The following is a 22185-nucleotide window of genomic DNA, read 5'->3' as shown; positions in this document are numbered from 1 at the left end:
TCATATTACCCTCTTCTACAAACTGAGAGAACAGCTGGTTGATAGAGGATACAGGCAAATTCTCAGGCTAGGATGGTTTTTCATGAATAGGTGTTGTCTGGGCTCAAGGGAAAATAGCTGTGTGTTTTTTTTCATATCTGTTTTGTACAAGTAGGAAGTTTATAAACAAAAGGAAATACTTCTTCACACAATGCTCAGTCAACCTGTGGAACTCATTGCCTGGTGATGTTGTGAAGGTCAAAAGAGTAACGGTTCAAAAAAGGACTAGGTAAATTCATGGAGGACAGATACAGCAATGGCGTTAAGCCAAGATGGTCAGGGACGCAGACCCATGTTCTGGATGTCCCTAAACTGCCAACTGCCAGAAGCTGGGACTGTATGACAGGGGATGAATCACTTGAAATTGCCCTATTCTGTTCATTCCTCTTGAAGGATTTGGCATTGGCCACTGTCAGAGACAGGATACTGATTCCATGCGCCATTAGTCTGACCCAGTATGGCCGTTCTTATGTTATTACAGTGTTTGTGGCCAGACTGGATATTTATATAAAGTTTGCAACCTGATTTTAAACAAAAAAAAAACAACAACAACAAAAGTGTAATCCAAAAGATCCAGTTTGTGAGAGGTCTGTCAAATTCCACAAAAAACAAAGATCAAAATGCAGGCTAGGAGGAATTATAGATTAGGGCAACATCAGAGCTGAAAACACACAGAGACACGCACGTCACCCAGCCAAAGTGAGATTACTCAGATCTGGTACATTGGTTGGATCCAGTATGGAAGTTACAGGCCTTTTGCAAATTTCAGCTCCTGATCTGGGTTTTTGTTCTAAACTTGGACAAAGATGAAGGATTTGAAGACCTGAAGTTTTGATTCAGGTCCAGGAAGAGTAGAATTTATGACCCCACCAGAGCATGGGATCTGAATTGACTCTGCAACAGGATGGCAGTTGCCCAGAAGTGTCCGGCCCTAGAGTGGAGCAAGGACAAGATAACTGGTCTCTTCTGCTCACTTCCAGGAACATCTGCAGCTTAATAAAGTTTTGAGAGTTTTGGTATCATGAATTGTTCTAATGAAACCCAGGACTTTGCACCAATTCAATTAGAATCAGCCAGGCAGCCAGACAAACATCTGCTACACCCTAGAGGATACCTCTTGGAAGATATAAGATTGGCAAGTACTTTTCCAGGCCAGGATTTTGCCCTAGAATTTCAGGATGGGGAATGAAGGAAGCAAAGAGTCACAAAAACTCCCTTTCCCTGAAGAGAAATGCTCAAAATGGTCTCCCAAAAACCAAAATGGTCTGATTCTTCTCCAATTCTACATGTGGAAACCAGGAGAAACAACTGAAATCAATGGTATTACCCCAGATAGATCAAAATGACCAGTTTCTGGGCAGACAGAGTTGCATAGAGTATAAATCCACACAGGATTTGACCTTAATCTATAAACATCTGTCCCCAAGGTGATTAAAATCTAGGCAACAGATTCTCAGTTGATGTAAGTCAGCATAGCTTCATTGAATACAACAGATCTACATTGATTTACACCAGCTGAGGATCTGGCCTGCAGTGTTCAAGGAACATGTGGAACTCTGGTCATTTTTGAGGAATGCATGAATTCTAATCCTGCCAAGTCAGGGCAGTCAAATGCCTTTTTTTCTCTCTTTCTTTTCTTTTAATTTCTTTTCTTCTTATTTTTTTATAATGAGGTGACAAAAATGTCCTCTGGCTACAAGACAAAAGAAAAACAGCATCTCCCATAGTCAAGCCACAATATAGTTATAAAACAAATAAGTCCTTCCCATTTCACTTGAACAAGTAGGATTAAATAAGTCCTTCCAAGGCCAACTTCATAAAACCAGCTCCTTAAAAACAATGGACTGTTCAAATGCTTTAGAGCAATTTATACAGGGCTGACAGATACTCTTGGATTCCAAAGACTTCTTACACTAAATCTGGGTCTACTCTAAAAAGTTTTGCCAGCATGGCTGTGTTGGCTTGGAGCGTGGAAAAAAAAAAAACATGCCCCTCAAAATACCACACATGCACCCCAACCAAGAGAGTCACACTGGCAAAAAAAACCCCATGTAGATGCAGTTTATACTGGCAAAAGACTCATTCTGCTGAGATAGTTCATCATTCGAGGAGGTGGTTTAAAAATACCAGGAGAAGAACTCCACTAGTTACGTCAGTATAGATATACTGGGAAACCCATTGTTGTGTAGCAAGCCCGCCCTCTGTCTCTTTAGAGCACCTCTTTAAAGTTTGGTCTCATAGTACTAAGTAGACTTAGTCAAAATTTCTCAAACCAAAAAAAAAAAATACATTCTGAACTTTGAAAGGTTTAAAATAAACAACAAAAAATATTTTTTCAAAAGTTGTGGGATGAAAATTTTGAAATGTAAATTTTTTTGCCCCTGAAAAAAAATTTTTTATTGGACCAATGCTATTAAAAAGAGTTGGACCTCAAGCTGAAAATTGTGGATATGGCTCCAAATGTCCAAAAAACACATGCATGGCCTTGCGCCAGAGTCTGAGATTGTTCAGATCTGGTATTTTGCTTTGACCCATTGTAAAAATTAGAGGCCTTTTGCACATTTTGGCTCTGGCTCTGGGTTCTTGTTCCAAAAGCCTACAAAGTCGGAGGGTCTGAGGATCCAAAGTTTTGATTCGGGCACAAAATGAAGCAGAACTTGTGATCTCAAAAGAGCACGGGTGCTTCCGAACTGACTCTGCAACAGCATATTTGCCCCAAAGTGTCTGCCTCAGAGTGCAGAGAGAAGCAGATAGCTGGCCTCTTCAGGTCACACTCAGGAGCATGAGCTGTCCTGGGCAATCATGTCACAATTCAGTTCAGCTTTTCTGGTCACTAGACATAATGGCCCAATCATGGGAGATCTACTGGCTTCAATAGGTGCAAATGTCTACACAAGGGCTCCAAGATGGATTCTCTGTCTCGAACCTGAACCAGAGCTCCTTCGGGTCAACACCTGTGAAGCCCAGTGCTCCGTGCAGAGCTTCATTGGAAAGAGTAATCCCTTTTGAAGGAAAGACAAGATGCTGTGCCAGCTTGTCTAAGTTGCTTATGTCTGAAGGTGATAAGATGATTCCAAATGGTCCCGTTTCAATAGCTGCGCATTTGGTGTGCAGATTTATTTTCTTTTACCTTGATAAAACTTCATTCCTCAGACAAATCTGGGGCCTGCTTATCAGTCAACACTCCACCTAATGGTTTCAGCTGTACAGTGTGTATTTATTGTAGCTGGGGCATTCCACAGATAGTTTTCCTTGACTAGCTTTGGAAGCGAGCCAGATATTCAGTTGTATTTATCCAGCACTAGAACGGAGGCAAATTAATGAGGTGATTCAAATTATCAGGACCTTTACATTTTAAAGGACAGGTTTAAATGCAGGATGCGCTGATAACATTTTTCAAGAGATATGTAACACAGCCAAGTGATTTATAGACAACAAACATGATGTACAGAGACACTCAGCAGCTTTTCTCTTTGGGGGTAGAGAGGGCAAGCTCCTTTGATGTGACATAAATTTTATACATCTTATATTTCATATGATCAGAAGCATGATGTGCAGCGCATGCTGCCACAGCACAATGCCAGCTGCACAATTTGCTGGGCCAGATTAGAGGGAAATCTAGTGGGAGGGCTGTGGGACCTAGTGAATACAGCACAGGACTCAGGATGTCTATTCCTGCCACTGGACAAGTCATGTCATGTCTCCATGCTTCAGTGTCCCCATCTGTGAAATGGGGATAATGATACCGACCTCTTTCGTAAAGCCCTTGGAGATCTGCTATATAAGATGTGAATTATTATTGTTCGGGACAGTGCAGAGCCTGAAACTGTGCACAGACACTATACAAGGGAAAGACTTCTCCCACTGAGTGGCTACACAGTGCAGGCCTAATCCTCAACCCATTCAAGTCGGTGGAAAGACACTCCAATGAGTTCAATGGGCTTTGGACAAGGCCCAGTAAGGCTTGCAGTTTGTAAAGGCACGTCTGTGGGAAAGGTGCTACATAAACATAAATTATGATTATTGCATTGCCATCATCATAAAACAGCACAGGCACTTTATTCAGTGGGATGGAGTTCAACTGCAATTGGCTCCAAAATGCAGTGTAGAAGTGGGGACTTATGATGGTGCCAGATCAGAATTGCGCTCCACAGGGGATGACACAAGAGAAGGCTGAGAATGGAGGAGGATACTCGGACAGGAGACGTGGGAGGAGGGACTATGTGATGTTGAAATGGAGTCTAGGGGCAAATAGGAAGCCAGTAATGACGGGGGTAGGATGGAAAGGCAGACAGAAGGAAAAGTAGACCCTCCTATTTATCCTCTCTCAATACAAGAGCAAAGAGAAATCCAATTACACTGAGAGGCAATACATTTCAAATGGACAAAAGGAATTATTTGATACACAAATTCATATACAATAAGTTAACACACATTGGCCATTAACAACTACTTAAATTCAGACATAATTCACTCGTGGAATTCCCTGTCACAAGATACCACTGAAGCCAAAGAGTTTATTGGTATTAAAAAAACCTGTATTATTCCATTTATATGAACAGGGAGAAAAGCCACACTTACATCAGATTGGGAGGAAAATAACTAAAGGATAAAACCCCAGAGGCTTCAGATCTTAAAACAACGTACTAACTGCCTGAGGGTGGGAAGAAATGTCCTCTAGAGGCGGATCTCCATTTTACACTAGAAGATTTCTTGCACGTTCCTTTCATTGATCCAATCTGGTCGGGCTACCTCCCTTAAATCCTACAGTACTCTGCCATAAAGGGGAAGAGAACTTCTTTTTAAAGTCTAGCACAAAAGCAGAACATTCCTACCCCATCTCTGTTGTCATAGTATTTTCATTTCAGTATCATTTTGACTCTCTGCCCAGAAAGTCCACCATAAATCTTTTAACTTAAAGAGTCACAGAAGGATCAATTGTTAGAAGAAGGGGGTACAAGCAGGAGATACTTTTCCTTTTCCACTTCTGTGTCATAGCCTACTTGAGTAAGCTTGGTCCTGTTAAATTTTATTAAGTTTAACTAAGGATTTATGAACTAGGAGAAATGGTGCTTGCCCATAGAGAGGGCAGCATCACGGAACTGCAGGGAGGGCTGGCTTTGCGGTTCTCCCCTTTTTTAAAAATAGATTTAATAAAGAATATTATGGCGGATTTATTTAGGGCTTGGGAATGCAAGGGTCTCATCTGAATTTACTGAGATATGGCATAGCAATGAGGAGTATTCTATACATGTTCTCTCACCCAGCTCTGTCAAAGCAACCTGACTCTCAATTGCAGTTTGATCTAACAGTCTAGCACAGCAGGTCCCATACTGCCTGGGCAATGCACCTCAATACCAACATGGAATACCCTCTGCTTTTCCATTTCTGAGGGCAGCAGTGTCCGCTGGCACCAACAAGTTGAGGGTGCTTTTGTGATATGGAGACCTCATTTTATTCCAGACTGCACTGTAATCCATGTTTGAATCCAGGTTTCCAAAGGAGACAGGTTGTTTGTCTATCATCTACTTAGGTGTCAAATAATTGTCATAATATTAGAACATCTTATGGTTTTTGGCAAACAGCTTCTACCATCCCCGTGAGTAGGGCTTTGGAGGCAGGAGTGCCATTTTCCACAGCATTGCTCTCTTCATCCAAGCCGCTCCCTCTCCATGAGTTTCAGCAACCAAAGACAGCAGTGATCAGGCAAGAGGGAACACTATCTGCCCAGAACCCTTAACAGCCTGAGCCAGTGTACCCTATGGCCACTTATGGAGTAAGCCCTGGCATAGCGGCATACTCCGGCATAGGGCCATTGACTTCAGTACAGCTTTTCCAATTTATACCACCTGATAATCTGGCCCATATCTACATAAGGCACTGCCAACAAGCACTTTAATGGGTTTATCCTCACAACATCCCCGAGAGGTAGCAAAGTACTATCACCTCACTTTATAGATGGGAAACTAAGACACTGAATGACTTGCTCAAGGAAGTGTGAGATGGGTCAGGAAACTAAACCCATATTTCCACTGTCCCAACCACTGGCCCATCCTTCCTCTGTAGATCAGATCTCTCTCTGAAGAAACCCAGATGCATCTTTCAGGTTGTAACTAAATCTTGGGTAAATTATTATTCTGCATGGCAGCATGACCTGCAAATGTTAGGTAGCTGAATTACTGCTCTTGGATATTAACTAGTGCCTTGCCAAAAAACCCATTTTCTCCAATACGGTTTTATTTCCAGGTGACATTTCACAGTGCATTTAGTTTAGTACCAGCTGCATGGACTAGCCTAGAGCTCTGAAATCCTGCCCCAGCTGTCAGATGTTACAGAAGAACAGTACCATCTTCCAAAAATGCTAACAATTCTACCACCAGGATTAGCAAATATAGCATTTACCCAGAAATGTAAGTAATGATACTTGTGCTTTCGGAATGTATAGTCTTTTTCTACTTGTAGGCCTACATCTTCTATACATAACATCCTGGGGAAGTTGCAAACTTATCAGGCCATCAGAAACCACACTGCTTAAATTCAAGCCAAGAATCCCGTGTGCTCCAGTAAAAGGATATGTTTTAGACATACTTCACAAAGGCTAATCTAATTTTGGTAGCCAAATCACATGGCATCTCCATGCGTGCTTGAAAAAAGCACCTAACTAGAATCTAAGCTTTGGAGCTACCCTGAGTAGTTCAACGTGCATCCTTTTGTCATTTATGAAACACTTGAAATCCAAATCTGCCTTTAAAAATAAAACCACAAGAGAGAAGTATTGGGCCCGATTCTGTCCCCGGTTAAGTCAACAAGAGTTTTGCCACTGACAACATTTTGCTATGTGGCCCGGAATATTCTATGGTATTTTAATTTTCCCTGGTTTGTAAGTGGTCTAATCTGTTCTAACTGCCTGCTCTGTGGGACTCTGGCTAGAGATGTTGCTTGGAACTTTTATTTCCCCTGATGCTGAATGGCATGTTTTTAATGCGGTATTTGATCCTAGAATTTGCAAGGAGAAGAGCTTTTAAAAAAAAAATCTCTTCCTCGCTAGTCTAAAATGCAGGCCTGTTACAGGCATTTGTGATTTATTCACACAGAGTTCCTATGTGTCACTGCAATCAGCAGGAACAGCTGCAAATTGTTCTGGGGAACATGGATATATCGCTGGAGAGACTATACTGTTTTATAGTGGTTAAAAGATAAGACGGGACATCCGGACAGCTAGGTTCTATGCCTGATTCTGTCACTTGCCTTTTGACCTTGACCAACTTATCTCTGAGCCTCCAGGGTCCCCATCTGTAAAATGGTCATGTATTTACCTCAAATACCTTTGTGATCCTCTCTTTGCAGCCCTTCACTCATACCCTCTTCTCTAACACATCAACACACAAAGGGACCCTTGCAGTCCCTTCTAACCCTACAGTTCTAAACATAAGCTACTTGTATTCTCTTTCAAGGCCCTATCATTTCTCATTCAGTATCAAAGGGTCAACTCCCACTTCTGACGAAAAATGTAACAAGTGGGTGATGTTGCCCCTCAGGCTTCGGAGGAGCTTCCCTTTAACATCCGGAAAGTCACTTCATTGCACTCCTTCAAATCCCTTGACCATGATGTCTTCAGAAACACTAGCTAATAACTAGGCAGCTGGTGTGCTGGTAGCTCAGCCTATCATGCTGACTTAAATTGCCTTATTGTTTCTTTTAACTCCCCCATATAGCTGTTTGTATCCTCCATCATTTTTTGTCTTCTGTTTAGATTGTAAGCTCTTTGGGGCAGGGACCATCTTTGTTCTGTGTTTGTACAGAGCCTACCCCAGTGGGATCCTTGTCCATGACTTAGACTCCTAGATGTTACGATAATACAAACAAACAACAACAACTAGTTATTATGGTTGTTTTCATAGGCGCCAGCTCCATGGGTGCTTTGGGGCTGGAGGAAGGGGCGGGGTGGGGGCAGGGTCTGGTGCGGAGTGGGGGTTGAGCAACCCCCAGCAACTTAGAAAGATGGCGCCTCTGGTTGTCCTCTCAATGGTACGCAGCATCGTTGGTTCTCCAGCTCCTTCATTCTGCACACCATGTCAGTAGAGAAATGTTCCCATCTGGACCACTTCTTCCCCAACCTCCCAATGCATGGCTCTCTACTAGGGGCTCCAGTCCTGGTAGTCCATAGAACACAGTTTTAGAACTGCTGCATTAATGTCCAATTCTACCACATTTATGCATGCTGAGTAGCACCTTCCAGTGCCCAGAGTTCCACTGAGAAACAGTGACTCCTCACACAGTATGCTGCTGCCCACGAGGAGTAAAGGTGTCAGAATCAGGCCTTGAAAGGATGCCTCTGATACCTCTGCTTAGACTGACAAATGGATCTGTGTTTCTTAGTTCATTTTATCAATGTATGGTCCTCCCTTGAAGGTATCATATGTGGTTGCCATGGAGATGACTGAATTGCATCCCAGTGGGACTCAGATGGCATGATAAGCTATACAAGTGTTGCCAACATGTAAGAAAGAGACAGACCCTTCATCTATTCCCCAGGTGCAGGCATGACCAAGCCAAGATGGGATGGTCACACACTGTTGGAGTTACAATGATAATACATAGCTCTTATATGGTTCTTTTCATCCATAGATCTCAAAGCACTTTACCAAGGAGGTCTGTCCCATTATCACCATTGTGCAGGCGGGGAAACTGAGGCCCATAGAGGGACAGTGACTTGCCCAAGTTAACCCAGTCAGTGTCAGGGCCAGGAATAAAGGTCCTCTTCAGTCCCAGTCCAGTGACCAATGTTCTAAGTCACCCTGCATCAGAGCAGCAGTAGACGATGTCCTAAGAAACATCCTGTCTCCACACAGGTAGCAGAGAGAAATAAATTAACATATACATATGAAACCAGCACATTGTCTCAGAGTTTGCCACCAGCCATCAGCTGGTCTGCAAAGGAGGATCCAGCTACACTGAAAGTCTTTATTAGCACCAGATAACTAAGACCAACACAGACTGGAAGGCTGCAACAGACACATATAATATTTTTGGATTATGGCATGTTTGAGAAGTTTTTTAGCCTTGTAGCCTATTTACATAAGATTCACTCCATCTTTTGTTTGGACACACTCCTAGCAAAGTTTTTCAGTTGTCATCCCCGCCTCCACCAAGCATGCAACTCAAAGGTAAAACCCATTCTCTCCCTGGACAAATGAGGGACATGTGGAGAACAAAAAAGGAGCAAGAGGCACAGGAAAAACAAGGAGAAGGATAGGGTAAGGAAAGATGAGGTTATGGTCAACGGGCCGGAATGGGACTCACAAAATCAGGATTCTGTTCCTTGCTCTACTACAGGCTCCCTATGTGGCCTGGGGCAAGTATTGCTGGATGCCCCAGTTTCCCTCTCTGTACAATGGAATACTTCTCTACCTTACAGAGGTGTGGTGAGGATGGACACATAACTACCCTGATAGGGTGCAATGACCTTTCTTGAACACAGCTGGTGCACTTTAAGTCTTCGATGGGCAGAGAATGCAAAATTGAAAACTAAATACAGATTTTCAAGTTTAGGGGCTGTTTGACCTGTCCCGTTATAGAGACAGGGACCATTTCAGAAATTAGATACTAATCTGGGATTTGATTTCAAACACATGACAGTATAGGGAACATTTGAATCAAGGATTCTCGTAGAGTAGCTCCTCTACTTAAAATCTTAAGGCCAGGCATTCTATGACACGGGCATCAACATCATCGTAATTACTAATACCTCTTAGCCTTCAGTGGCAGCTGTGAAATGGCCTTACCTGAGAAGTATCATGATTGAATATGACAGCATTCAGATCTCCACAGTTATAATGCTTGATGAGATCTTCAGTAGTGTATGGGGCCTGCAAGCTGCCTGCTCGTAGACTTTCATGTTGTAGCAAGGTTTGGTTCAAAGCAAACAGCACCTGCACAAACACACAAAATAGATATATATTGGTGGACTGAGATCACAAGAGCATGAATGAACAGCAGAATGCAGCAGCATTGCAGAGGAACCGTTATCAGCCCCAGATGAGGCTTGTGCTTCTGGCTGCTCTGTGTTGACCCCTTCTGGCCAACCAAAGGAGTGGCTCAGGAAGGAGCTACATTTATCCCTTTCCAAATAGAAGGAGAGTCACATGGATGCAGAGATTAGAATAGAAAAGAAAACTGGGAAGGCTTTGGGATATGCCACCCTCCTCCTCAAGGTCATAAAATATAGACCTGCCTACAGGCATGATTTCAGTGGGGCTGCAGTGGGGCACGTGAAAAATCAAGGTGAGCCAGAGAGTTTTAAACTGCATCTGCCGTTCACTTTACTGCAAAAGTGATGGCCTGAAAATAAGGGAAGCTCCATCATCTCTGCCAAGGAAGAGGACTGAGCTGGGAGGAGCTACGCCTTCCCCACCAGCTGTTTAAAATCCAAAGCCCAAGCTAAATGGGAAACTTCTCAGGAGATGCAGTTCAGAAGCCTCCCAACATCTTTAGTAGTAAAACGCTGGCGTATTCTGGGGCATCTCTGCTGTCGTTTAATAAGTAACATGCAGGAACCTTCAGCATCCCTGGGGAACCGGCACTTGTGAAATAGGCAGAATATACGATCACGCTTCCCCCTCACCCAGCCCCTGGGCAACCTTTCAGCTTCCCCCTCTGGCAAAATAAATGGTCATGTCAAACTGTTACACTGCCCTAGTGGGCTAACTGAGCTTTCTCATCCCAGATCTGGAAATACAATAGGAATGCATTAGCAGAGAAACTTCAGCAACCAGGAGCATTCACTGGTTTTGATCTTTAAATGCACAAGTATCCAAGCTGCCATGAAATAAAAAACTTCCTTAACAAAAAAATGTAATTGTATACTTTTCTGTCTCTCATAAAAGGCAGTCAAGTTTAAATGAGTGATCATGTACCTACGGTCATTAGTGATAGACTTGGGGGTGATTTATACTGATTACAGAACTGCTGAGCATAAGCTCAGTTTTCAAAGATCCTTACAGAGGAGCCTGTTCTGGAGATGGTCAGTGAATGGTTGAAAGAACAACAACATTTGAGTAGGTGGAACTAATAGAACCTTTATTATTTATTTGTATTATCGTAGTTCTTAGGCACCCCAGTCATGGCTCAGGACCCTAATCTAGGGTGATTTTACAGGAGGGTTTGAGGGTTTCCTAGAAATAATTTGGCTTTATAACCCTGGTGGTTATTTTATTAAAAGTCAAAGACTCTTCAGTCCTGTGTTTCCCTGCAGTTTTATCTCCTCTCATTTATAGCACCAAGACTATTCTGAATGGTACACACCACCACTTAGGTCAGTTCGCTGGGATCTTCTCCCTATTTTTCTTTTGTTACCAGGACATTGTTTTTACCAAGTCATAGAATCATAGAATATCAGGGTTGGAAGGGACCTCAGGAGGTCATCTAGTCCAACCCCCTGCTCAGAGCAGGACCAATCCCCAACTAAACCATCCCAGCCAGGGCTTTGTCAAACCTGACCTTAAAAACCTCTAAGGAAGAAGATTCCACCACCATCCTAGGTAACCCATTCCAGTGGTTCACCACCCTCCTAGTGAAAAAGTTTTTCCTAATAGCCAACCTAAACCTCCCCCACTGCAACTTGAGACCATTACTCCCTGTTCTGTCATCCGCTACCACTGAGAACAGTCTAGATCCATCCTCTTTGGAACCCCCTTTCAGGTACTTGAAAGCAGCTATCAAATCCCCCCTCATTCTTCTCTTCTGCAGACTAAACAATCCCAGTTCCCTCAGCCTCTCCTCATAAGTCATGTGCTCCAGCCCCCTAATCATTTTTGTTGCCCTCCACTGGACTCTTTCCAATTTTTCCACATCCTTCTTGTAGTGTGGGGCCCAAAACTGGACACAGTACTTCAGATGAGGCCTCATCAATGTTGAATAGAGGAAATGATCACATCCCTTGATCTGCTGGCAATGCCCCTACTTATACAACCCCAAATGCCGTTAGCCTTGTTGGCAACAAAGGCACACTGCTGATGCATATCCAGCTTCTCATCCACTGTAACCCGTAGGTCCTTTTCTGCAGAACTGCTGCCTAGCCATTCAGTCCCTAGTCTGTAGCTATGCAAGCATGAAATTTCTATCCTTAGATATTCTATAGTACAGCGTGAGTCATTTAACATGTTTACTATATTTGACTCTATGCTCTTTTTCACAGTAACTTCCTCACCAGCACGACCTACTCTGTCATTCTTATATATTTTATACCCTGATATTACCACGTCCCTTTGATTATCATCATTCCATCAAGTTTCTGTCTTGCCTATTATATCAATATCCCCCTTCAATATCTGGCACTCAAGTTCACCCATCTTAGTATTTGGACTTTAACATTTGTATACAAGGACTTACAAAATGGGTCAAGGTTTAGCTGTCTGCCTTCAAGTGATGTAATTGACGGGGCCTTTTTTGTTTGACAGTTTCTCTTCAGTTCCCACCTGTACTTTATCAACATCTGTCCTCTCCGTTTTACTAGGAGATAGAATATCCCCTTTAATAAATCATCCCCTAAGGGATGTCTCTGTCCAAGCCATATGCTCCTCCACACCAGTTCAGTTTTCCTCCAGTCCTTAGTTTAAGAACTCCCCTATGACTTTTCTGGTTCCATTTTGATTTAGGTGGAGCCCATCCTTCTTGTACAGAATGGGTGATGGGGATAATAGAGCATGAGGCCCTCCTAACCTCCCACCACCACCCCTGGTCACTGTGTGTCCCCCTCCTCTTCTCCCTCTGCCCACCGCTGCTCACCACATGCATCCTGCAATGGCAGCTCCTGGTGCCAGCTATGGGGCTAAAGAACATGGTGGTGCAGGCCTTGCCCAAAGCTGTTCAGGAAAGCATTTCTGAGTGATGGGGCTCTGGGGTAGCAGGTTCCCTGTGCTGACCAGCCAGGGAGATGCCCTGGTAGTGCATTGGAGGGCATTCGGGGAGTCACAGCTCTGGTGGATCTGGAGTGAATCTTGCCAGCTTTCCCTCAACCCAGACTCACAGCAGGGCTCAGCAGCTCCACTTTCTCCACCACTAGGTCCAAATTTTAGGTCTAAGCCAGGCTTCTGCTCGCAAAGAAAGGCACCAGCCAATGGCCCTGGCTTGCAGACCTGGGCAACAAGCCCCACTCCCCAGTGCCCAGGACCTCAGAAATCCAGTCTCAGTGCCCAGACCTAGATTGTTCAGTTGGAAAGTGAAACCCCCTGCTGTTACCAGAACTAGAAGAGAGGACGGATGCACATGGCTAGGAGGACAGAGGAGAGGAGGGATGCACGCAGTGAGTGGCAGTGAGGGGGATGAGTGTGGGGAGAATGTGGTCAGGCCCATGGGCGGAAGAGGCGGGATGGGGAGCTAGCCAACCCCAGAAGAAGTTTCACCTGCCACCCATGCTATATAGGGTCATCCTTTTCCAAAAGGTTCCCCAGTTCCTAATAAACCTAAATCCCTCATCTCAGCCATGTGCTGAGACCCTGAAGTTGTGCCCGTCTAACTGGCCCTGCAGGTGGAACTGGAAGCATTTCAGAGAATGCTACCATGGAGGTCCTGGACTTCAACTGCTTACCTAGCAGCCTAAATTTGGCCTCCAGGACCTCTCTCCAACCATACTCTATGTCACTGGTATCTATACGTGACATGATTACCAGCTCCTCCCCAGCACTGCCCAAAAGCCTATCTACATGTCTTGAGAAGTCTGAAACCTTTGCAACTGGCAGACGATTCACCATGAGGTTCTCTTGATCATCACACATCCAGTATGTCTAATAATTGAATTCTCTCATTACTATTATCTGTCTCTTCCTAATAACAGGGTTCCCTTTCCCGAGACTTTCATCCTCATCAACAGCACATAGGCTATTAGATGAGACTTTCCAGGACAGAGTAGAGCAGTCCCACCCCCAGACTATGCATCTCTCTCTCTTTGCTCCTCCAGTTCAGCCATTCTGGTCTCAAGAACCCGTACTCTGTCTCTGAGGGCCATGAGTTGCCAGTGCTAAATGCACACATATGCCATTTGCCCACAAGGCAGACAATCATACACGCTGCATTCAGTGCAATAAACTGAATAACCTTCACTCTGCTGCTGGACTTCTGCCTGCATTATTTTGACTCTTGCAGGATTTTTGTTTGTGTTCTTTCTTGGGCTGGGATAGGGTTATTGGGATAATTTTAGAGAATGTTTATTAGGTGTATCTGGCTCACGCTTCCTCTCTAAACTCCCCTGCCAAACTCCTCTGGTTGCTAGCTGTTCTGGTTGCTTAGGAGCTGGTTTTTAAACCCCTGTTCTCCCAGAGTTAGCCCTGCCCCCTGCTCAAGGAATCCTAAAGGGCTGAGAGATCAAAGGATGGCAAGCTGCAGCCTTTTTAGGAAGCTCTCAGCTTTGCCTAACAGACCATAGTCTCAGCACATAGCCCCCCAAACACACCATCAATTTCAGGTCAGTTTCATTTTCTGGTTCTCTGGAAATCACCCAGAAACTGCAGAAGTGTGTTTGGGCCTTGTAAGGAGGCACCCTGGCTCCCCGCCGCGCCTGAGAGGGACGAGCCAGAGCAGGTGCCTCAGTGGACGGAGTCAGCACGGCCTGTCCCCGCCTCCTGGAAGTCAAGGGGCGAGACAGGAAGTATAAAAGCCCGGCCCCAGCGCTCAGTTGGGTGCAGGCTGCCGGAAAGGACAGACGCTGGTGCCTGGGCTCCTGCCGGGCCGGACCTGCCCCGCGCCCACTACCCAGAGGAGCGCTGCCCAGACCTGCCCCGCGCCCACTACCCAGAGGAGCTCTGGCCGGACCTGCCCCGCGCCCACTACCCGGAGGAGCGCTGGCCTGACGTGCCCCGCGCCCACTACCCGGAGGAGCGCTGGCCGGACCTGCCCCAGGCCCACTACCCAGAGGAGCGCTGGCCGGACCTACCCCGCACCCATTACCCGGAGGACCGCTGGCCGGACCTGCCCCGCACCCATTACCTGGAGGAGCGCTGGCCTGACGTGCCCCGCGCCCACTACCCGGAGGAGCGCTGCACAGACCTGCCCCGCGCCCACAACCCGGAGGAGCGCTGGCCGGACCTGCCCCGCGCCCAGTACCCGGAGGAGCGCTGGCCGGACCTGCCACACGCCCAGTACCCGGACGAGCGCTGGCCGGACCTGCCTCGCGCCCACTACCCGGAGGAGCGCTGCCCGGACCTGCCCCGCGCCCGCTACCCGGAGGAGCGCTGGCCGGACCTGCCCCGCGCCCACTACCTCGAGGAGCGCTGGCCGGACCTGCCCCGCGCCCACTACCCCGAGGAGCGCTGGCTGGACCTGCCCCGCGCCCGCTACCCGGAGGAGCGCTGCCCGGACCTGCCTCACGCCCGCTACCCGGAGGAGCGCTGGCCGGACCTGCCCCATGCCCACTACCCAGAGGAGCGCTGGCCGGACCTGCCTCGCGCCCACTACCCGGAGGAGCGCTGGCCAGACCTGCCCCGCACCCACAACCCGGAGGAGCGCTGCCCGGACCTGCCCCGCGCCCACCACCCGGAGGAGCGCTGGCCGGACCTGCCCCGCCCCCACTACCCGGAGGAACGCTGCCCGGACCTGCCTCGCGCCCCCGACCCGGAGGAGCGCCGGCCGGACCTGCCCCGCGCCCCCTACCCGGAGGAGCGCTGGTCGGACCTGCCCCGCGCCCACTACCCGGAGGAGCGCTGGCCGGACCTGCCCCGCGCCCACTACCCGGAGGAGCGCTGGCCGGACCTGCCTCGCGCCCATTACCCGGAGGAGCGCTGGCCGGACCTGCCCCGCGCCCCCTACCCGGAGGAGCGCTGGCCTGACGTGCCCCGCGCCCACTAGCCGGAGGAGCGCTGGCCGGACCTGCCCCGCGCCCCCTACCCAGAGGAGCGCTGGCCGGACCTGCCCCGCGCCCACTACCCGGAGGAGCGCTGGCCGGACCTGCCCCGCGCCCACTACCCGGAGGAGCGCTGCCCGGACCTGCCCCGCGCCCACTACCCGGAGGAGCGCTGCCCGGACCTTGCCCCGCGCCCACTACCCGGAGTAGCGCTGCCCGGACCTGCCCCGCGCCCCCTACCCGGAGGAGCGCTGCCCGGACCTGCCCCACCCCCGCTACCCGGAGGAGCGCTGCCCGGACCTGCCTCGCGCCCACTACCCAGAGGAGCGCTGCCCGGACCTGCCTCGCGCCCCCGACCCGGAGGAGCGCCGGCCGGACCTGCCCCGCGCCCCCTACCCGGAGGAGCGCTGGCCGGACCTGCCTCGCGCCCACTACCCGGAGGAGCGCTGGCCGGACCTGCCTCGCGCCCACTACCCGGAGGAGCGCTGGCCGAACCTGCCCCGCGCCCACTACCCGGAGGAGCGCTGGCCGGACCTGCCCCACGCCCACTACCCGGAGGAGCGCTGCCCGGACCTGCCCCGCGCCCGCTAGCCGGAGGAGCGCTGCCCGGACCTTGCCCCGCGCCCACTACCCGGAGTAGCGCTGCCCGGACCAGCACCGCGCCCACTACCCAGAGGAGCGCTGGCCTGACCTGCCCCGCGCCCACTACCCGGAGTAGCGCTGCCCGGACCTGCCCCGCGCCCACTACCCAGAGGAGCACTGCCCGGACCTGCCCCGCGCCCCCTACCCGGAGGAGCGCTGCCCGGACCTGCCCCACCCCCGCTACCCGGAGGAGCGCTGCCCGGACCTGCCTCGCGCCCACTACCCAGAGGAGCGCTGCCCGGACCTGCCTCGCGCCCCCGACCCGGAGGAGCGCCGGCCGGACCTGCCCCGCGCCCCCTACCCGGAGGAGCGCCGGCCGGACCTGCCCCGCGCCCCCTACCCGGAGGAGCGCTGGCCGGACCTGCCTCGCGCCCACTACCCGGAGGAGCGCTGGCCGGACCTGCCCCGCGCCCCCTACCCGGAGGAGCGCTGGCCGGACCTGCCCCACCCCTGCTACCCGGAGGAGCGCTGCCCGGACTTGCCCCGCGCCCACTACCCGGAGGAGCGCTGGCCTGACGTGCCCCGCGCCCACTACCCGGAGGAGCGCTGGCCGGACCTGCCCCGGGCCCACTACCCAGAGGAGCGCTGGCCGGACCTGCCCCGCACCCATTACCCGGAGGAGCGCTGGCCTGACGTGCCCCGCGCCCACTACCCGGAGGAGTGCTGCCCGGACCTGCCCCGCGCCCACCACCCGGAGGAGCGCTGGCCGGACCTGCCCCGCCCCCACTATCCGGAGGAACGCTGCCCGGACCTGCCTCGCGCCCCCGACCCGGAGGAGCGCCGGCCGGACCTGCCCCGCGCCCCCTACCCGGAGGAGCGCTGGCCGGACCTGCCACGCGCCCACTACCCGGAGGAGCGCTGGCCGGACCTGCCCCGCGCCCCCTACCCGGAGGAGCGCTGGCCGGACCTGCCTCGCGCCCACTACCCGGAGGAGCGCTGGCCGGACCTGCCCCGCGCCCACTACCCAGAGGAGCGCTGGCCGGACCTGCCTCGCGCCCACTAGCCGGAGGAGCGCTGGCCGGACCTGCCCCGCGCCCCCTACCCAGAGGAGCACTGGCCGGACCTGCCCCGCGCCCACTACCCGGAGGAGCGCTGGCCGGACCTGCCCCGCGCCCACTACCCGGAGGAGCGCTGCCCGGACCTGCCTCGCGCCCACTACCCAGAGGAGCGCTGCCCGGACCTGCCCCGCGCCCCCTACCCAGAGGAGCGCTGCCCGGACCTGCCCCACCCCCGCTACCCGGAGGAGCCCTGCCCGGACCTGCCTCGCGCCCACTACCCAGAGGAGCGCTGCCCGGACCTGCCTCGCGCCCCCGACCCGGAGGAGCGCCGGCCGGACCTGCCCCGCGCCCCCTACCCGGAGGAGCGCCGGCCGGACCTGCCCCGCGCCCACTACCCGGAGGAGCGCTGGCCGGACCTGCCTCGCGCCCACTACCCGGAGGAGCGCTGGCCGGACCTGCCTCGCGCCCACTACCCGGAGGAGCGCTGGCCGAACCTGCCCCGCGCCCACTACCCGGAGGAGCGCTGGCCGAACCTGCCCCGCGCCCACTACCCGGAGGAGCGCTGCCCGGACCTGCCCCGCGCCCGCTAGCCGGAGGAGCGCTGCCCGGACCTTGCCCCGCGCCCACTACCCGGAGTAGCGCTGCCCGGACCTGCCCCGCGCCCACTACCCAGAGGAGCGCTGCCCGGACCTGCCCCGCGCCCACTACCCAGAGGAGCACTGCCCGGACCTGCCCCGCGCCCCCTACCCGGAGGAGCGCTGCCCGGACCTGCCCCACCCCCGCTACCCGGAGGAGCGCCGGCCGGACCTGCCTCGCGCCCACTACCCGGAGGAGCGCCGGCCGGACCTGCCTCGCGCCCACTACCCGGAGGAGCGCCGGCCGAACCTGCCCCGCGCCCACTACCCGGAGGAGCGCTGGCCGGACCTGCCCCGCGCCCCCTACCCGGAGGAGCGCTGGCCGGACCTGCCTCGCGCCCACTACCCGGAGGAGCGCTGGCCGGACCTGCCTCGCGCCCACTACCCGGAGGAGCGCTGGCCGAACCTGCCCCGCACCCACTACCCGGAGGAGCGCTGGCCGGACCTGCCCCGCGCCCACTACCCGGAGGAGCGCTGCCCGGACCTGCCCCGCGCCCGCTAGCCGGAGGAGCGCTGCCCGGACCTTGCCCCGCGCCCACTACCCGGAGTAGCGCTGCCCGGACCTGCCCCGCGCCCACTACCCAGAGGAGCGCTGGCCTGACCTGCCCCGCGCCCACTACCCGGAGTAGCGCTGCCCGGACCTGCCCCGCGCCCACTACCCAGAGGAGCACTGCCCGGACCTGCCCCGCGCCCCCTACCCGGAGGAGCGCTGCCCGGACCTGCCCCACCCCCGCTACCCGGAGGTGCGCTGCCCGGACCTGCCTCGCGCCCACTACCCAGAGGAGCGCTGCCCGGACCTGCCTCGCGCCCCCGACCCGGAGGAGCGCCGGCCGGACCTGCCCCGCGCCCCCTACCCGGAGGAGCGCCGGCCGGACCTGCCCCGCGCCCCCTACCCGGAGGAGCGCTGGCCGGACCTGCCTCGCGCCCACTACCCGGAGGAGCGCTGGCCGGACCTGCCCCGCGCCCCCTACCCGGAGGAGCGCTGGCCGGACCTGCCCCACCCCTGCTACCCGGAGGAGCGCTGGCCGGACTTGCCCCGCGCCCACTACCCGGAGGAGCGCTGGCCTGACGTGCCCCGCGCCCACTACCCGGAGGAGCGCTGGCCGGACCTGCCCCGGGCCCACTACCCAGAGGAGCGCTGGCCGGACCTGCCCCGCACCCATTACCCGGAGGAGCGCTGGCCTGACGTGCCCCGCGCCCACTACCCGGAGGAGTGCTGCCCGGACCTGCCCCGCGCCCACCACCCGGAGGAGCGCTGGCCGGACCTGCCCCGCGCCCACTACCCGGAGGAACGCTGCCCGGACCTGCCTCGCGCCCCCGACCCGGAGGAGCGCCGGCCGGACCTGCCCCGCGCCCCCTACCCGGAGGAGCGCTGGCCGGACCTGCCTCGCGCCCACTACCCGGAGGAGCGCTGGCCGGACCTGCCCCGCGCCCCCTACCCGGAGGAGCGCTGGCCGGACCTGCCTCGCGCCCACTACCCGGAGGAGCGCTGGCCGGACCTGCCCCGCGCCCACTACCCAGAGGAGCGCTGGCCGGACCTGCCTCGCGCCCATTACCCGGAGGAGCGCTGGCCGGACCTGCCCCGCGCCCCCTACCCGGAGGAGCGCTGGCCTGACGTGCCCCGCGCCCACTAGCCGGAGGAGCGCTGGCCGGACCTGCCCCGCGCCCCCTACCCAGAGGAGCACTGGCCGGACCTGCCCCGCGCCCACTACCCGGAGGAGCGCTGGCCGGACCTCCCCCGCGCCCACTACCCGGAGGAGCGCTGCCCGGACCTGCCTCGCGCCCACTACCCAGAGGAGCGCTGCCCGGACCTGCCCCGCGCCCCCTACCCAGAGGAGCGCTGCCCGGACCTGCCCCACCCCCGCTACCCGGAGGAGCCCTGCCCGGACCTGCCTCGCGCCCACTACCCAGAGGAGCGCTGCCCGGACCTGCCTCGCGCCCCCGACCCGGAGGAGCGCCGGCCGGACCTGCCCCGCGCCCCCTACCCGGAGGAGCGCTGGCCGGACCTGCCTCGCGCCCACTACCCGGAGGAGCGCTGGCCGGACCTGCCTCGCGCCCACTACCCGGAGGAGCGCTGGCCGTACCTGCCCCGCGCCCACTACCCGGAGGAGCGCTGGCCGAACCTGCCCCGCGCCCACTACCCGGAGGAGCGCTGCCCGGACCTGCCCCGCGCCCGCTAGCCGGAGGAGCGCTGCCCGGACCTTGCCCCGCGCCCACTACCCGGAGTAGCGCTGCCCGGACCTGCCCCGCGCCCACTACCCAGAGGAGCGCTGCCCGGACCTGCCCCGCGCCCACTACCCAGAGGAGCACTGCCCGGACCTGCCCCGCGCCCCCTACCCGGAGGAGCGCTGCCCGGACCTGCCCCACCCCCGCTACCCGGAGGAGCGCCGGCCGGACCTGCCTCGCGCCCACTACCCGGAGGAGCGCCGGCCGGACCTGCCTCGCGCCCACTACCCGGAGGAGCGCCGGCCGAACCTGCCCCGCGCCCACTACCCGGAGGAGCGCTGGCCGGACCTGCCCCGCGCCCCCTACCCGGAGGAGCGCTGGCCGGACCTGCCCCACCCCCGCTACCCGGAGGAGCGCTGCCCGGACTTGCCCCGCGCCCACTACCCGGAGGAGCGCTGGCCTGACGTGCCCCGCGCCTACTACCCGGAGGAGCGCTGGCCGGACCTGCCCCGGGCCCACTACCCGGAGGAGCGCTGGCCGGACCTGCCTCGCGCCCACTACCCGGAGGAGCGCTGGCCGGACCTGCCTCGCGCCCACTACCCGGAGGAGCGCTGGCCGAACCTGCCCCGCGCCCACTACCCGGAGGAGCGCTGGCCGGACCTGCCCCGCGCCCACTACCCGGAGGAGCGCTGCCCGGACCTGCCCCGCGCCCGCTAGCCGGAGGAGCGCTGCCCGGACCTTGCCCCGCGCCCACTACCCGGAGTAGCGCTGCCCGGACCTGCCCCGTGCCCACTACCCAGAGGAGCGCTGGCCTGACCTGCCCCGCGCCCACTACCCGGAGTAGCGCTGCCCGGACCTGCCCCGCGCCCACTACCCAGAGGAGCACTGCCCGGACCTGCCCCGCGCCCCCTACCCGGAGGAGCGCTGCCCGGACCTGCCCCGCGCCCCCTACCCGGAGGAGCGCTGCCCGGACCTGCCCCGCGCCCCCTACCCGGAGGAGCGCTGCCCGGACCTGCCCCACCCCCGCTACCCGGAGGAGCGCTGCCCGGACCTGCCTCGCGCCCACTACCCAGAGGAGCGCTGCCCGGACCTGCCTCGCGCCCCCGACCCGGAGGAGCGCTGGCCGGACCTGCCTCGCGCCCACTACCCGGAGGAGCGCTGGCCGAACCTGCCCCGCGCCCACTACCCGGAGGAGCGCTGGCCGGACCTGCCCCGCGCCCCCTACCCGGAGGAGCGCTGGCCGGACCTGCCCCACCCCCGCTACCCGGAGGAGCGCTGGCCGGACCTGCCCCGCACCCATTACCCGGAGGAGCGCTGGCCTGACGTGCCCCGCGCCCACATCCCGGAGGAGCGCTGGCCAGACCTGCCCCGCGCCCAGTACCCAGAGGAGCGCTGGCCGGACCTGCCCCGCACCCACTACCCCGAGGAGCGCTGGCCAGACCTGCCCCGCGCCCACTACCCCGAGGAGCGCTGCCCGGACCTGCCCCACCCCCGCTACCCGGAGGAGCGCTGCCCGGACCTGCCTCGCGCCCCCGACCCGGAGGAGCGCTGGCCGGACCTGCCCCACGCCCCCTACCCGGAGTAGCGCTGCCCGGACCTGCCCCGCGCCCACTACCCGGAGGAACGTCGGCATGACCTGCCGTGTGCCCGATACCCCGAGGAGTGGCCTGAGCTTCCCCACGACCGGTACCCGGAGGAGCCCATGGTCTGGGACCCCCCAGACGACGCTGGCAAGGACCAGGTACCCAGAGAGGGGGAGGTTGGAAGTGGCCCGGGGATAGCTGACCCTGGTTTGGCTCCTGAAGAGCCCAAACCCATGTCAGTGTCTTGCGGCCAGGATCCCCACTGACCGCAGCGGGTCTTGACCGCT

The 22185-nt window shown here is 55.5% G+C and overlaps 1 protein-coding gene across 2 annotated transcripts in view; it reads right to left on the bottom strand.

The window, feature by feature from the left end:
- TRABD2B (TraB domain containing 2B) overlaps positions 1 to 22185 on the bottom strand; it is a 417779-nt gene that overhangs the window by 175163 nt on the left and 220431 nt on the right. For both annotated transcript variants that reach the window (XM_030573890.1, XM_030573891.1), the window contains exon 3: positions 9825 to 9971. In XM_030573890.1, the coding sequence (XP_030429750.1) occupies positions 9825 to 9971 (147 nt within the window). The remainder of the gene's footprint in view (positions 1 to 9824; positions 9972 to 22185) is intronic.

This window comes from Gopherus evgoodei, chromosome 8 (assembly GCF_007399415.2).
Source record: "Gopherus evgoodei ecotype Sinaloan lineage chromosome 8, rGopEvg1_v1.p, whole genome shotgun sequence".
NCBI classification, from domain to species: domain Eukaryota; kingdom Metazoa; phylum Chordata; order Testudines; family Testudinidae; genus Gopherus; species Gopherus evgoodei.
The sequence above is the reverse complement of the archived record's forward strand: the minus strand, read 5'-3'. Positions and strand labels throughout refer to the sequence as shown.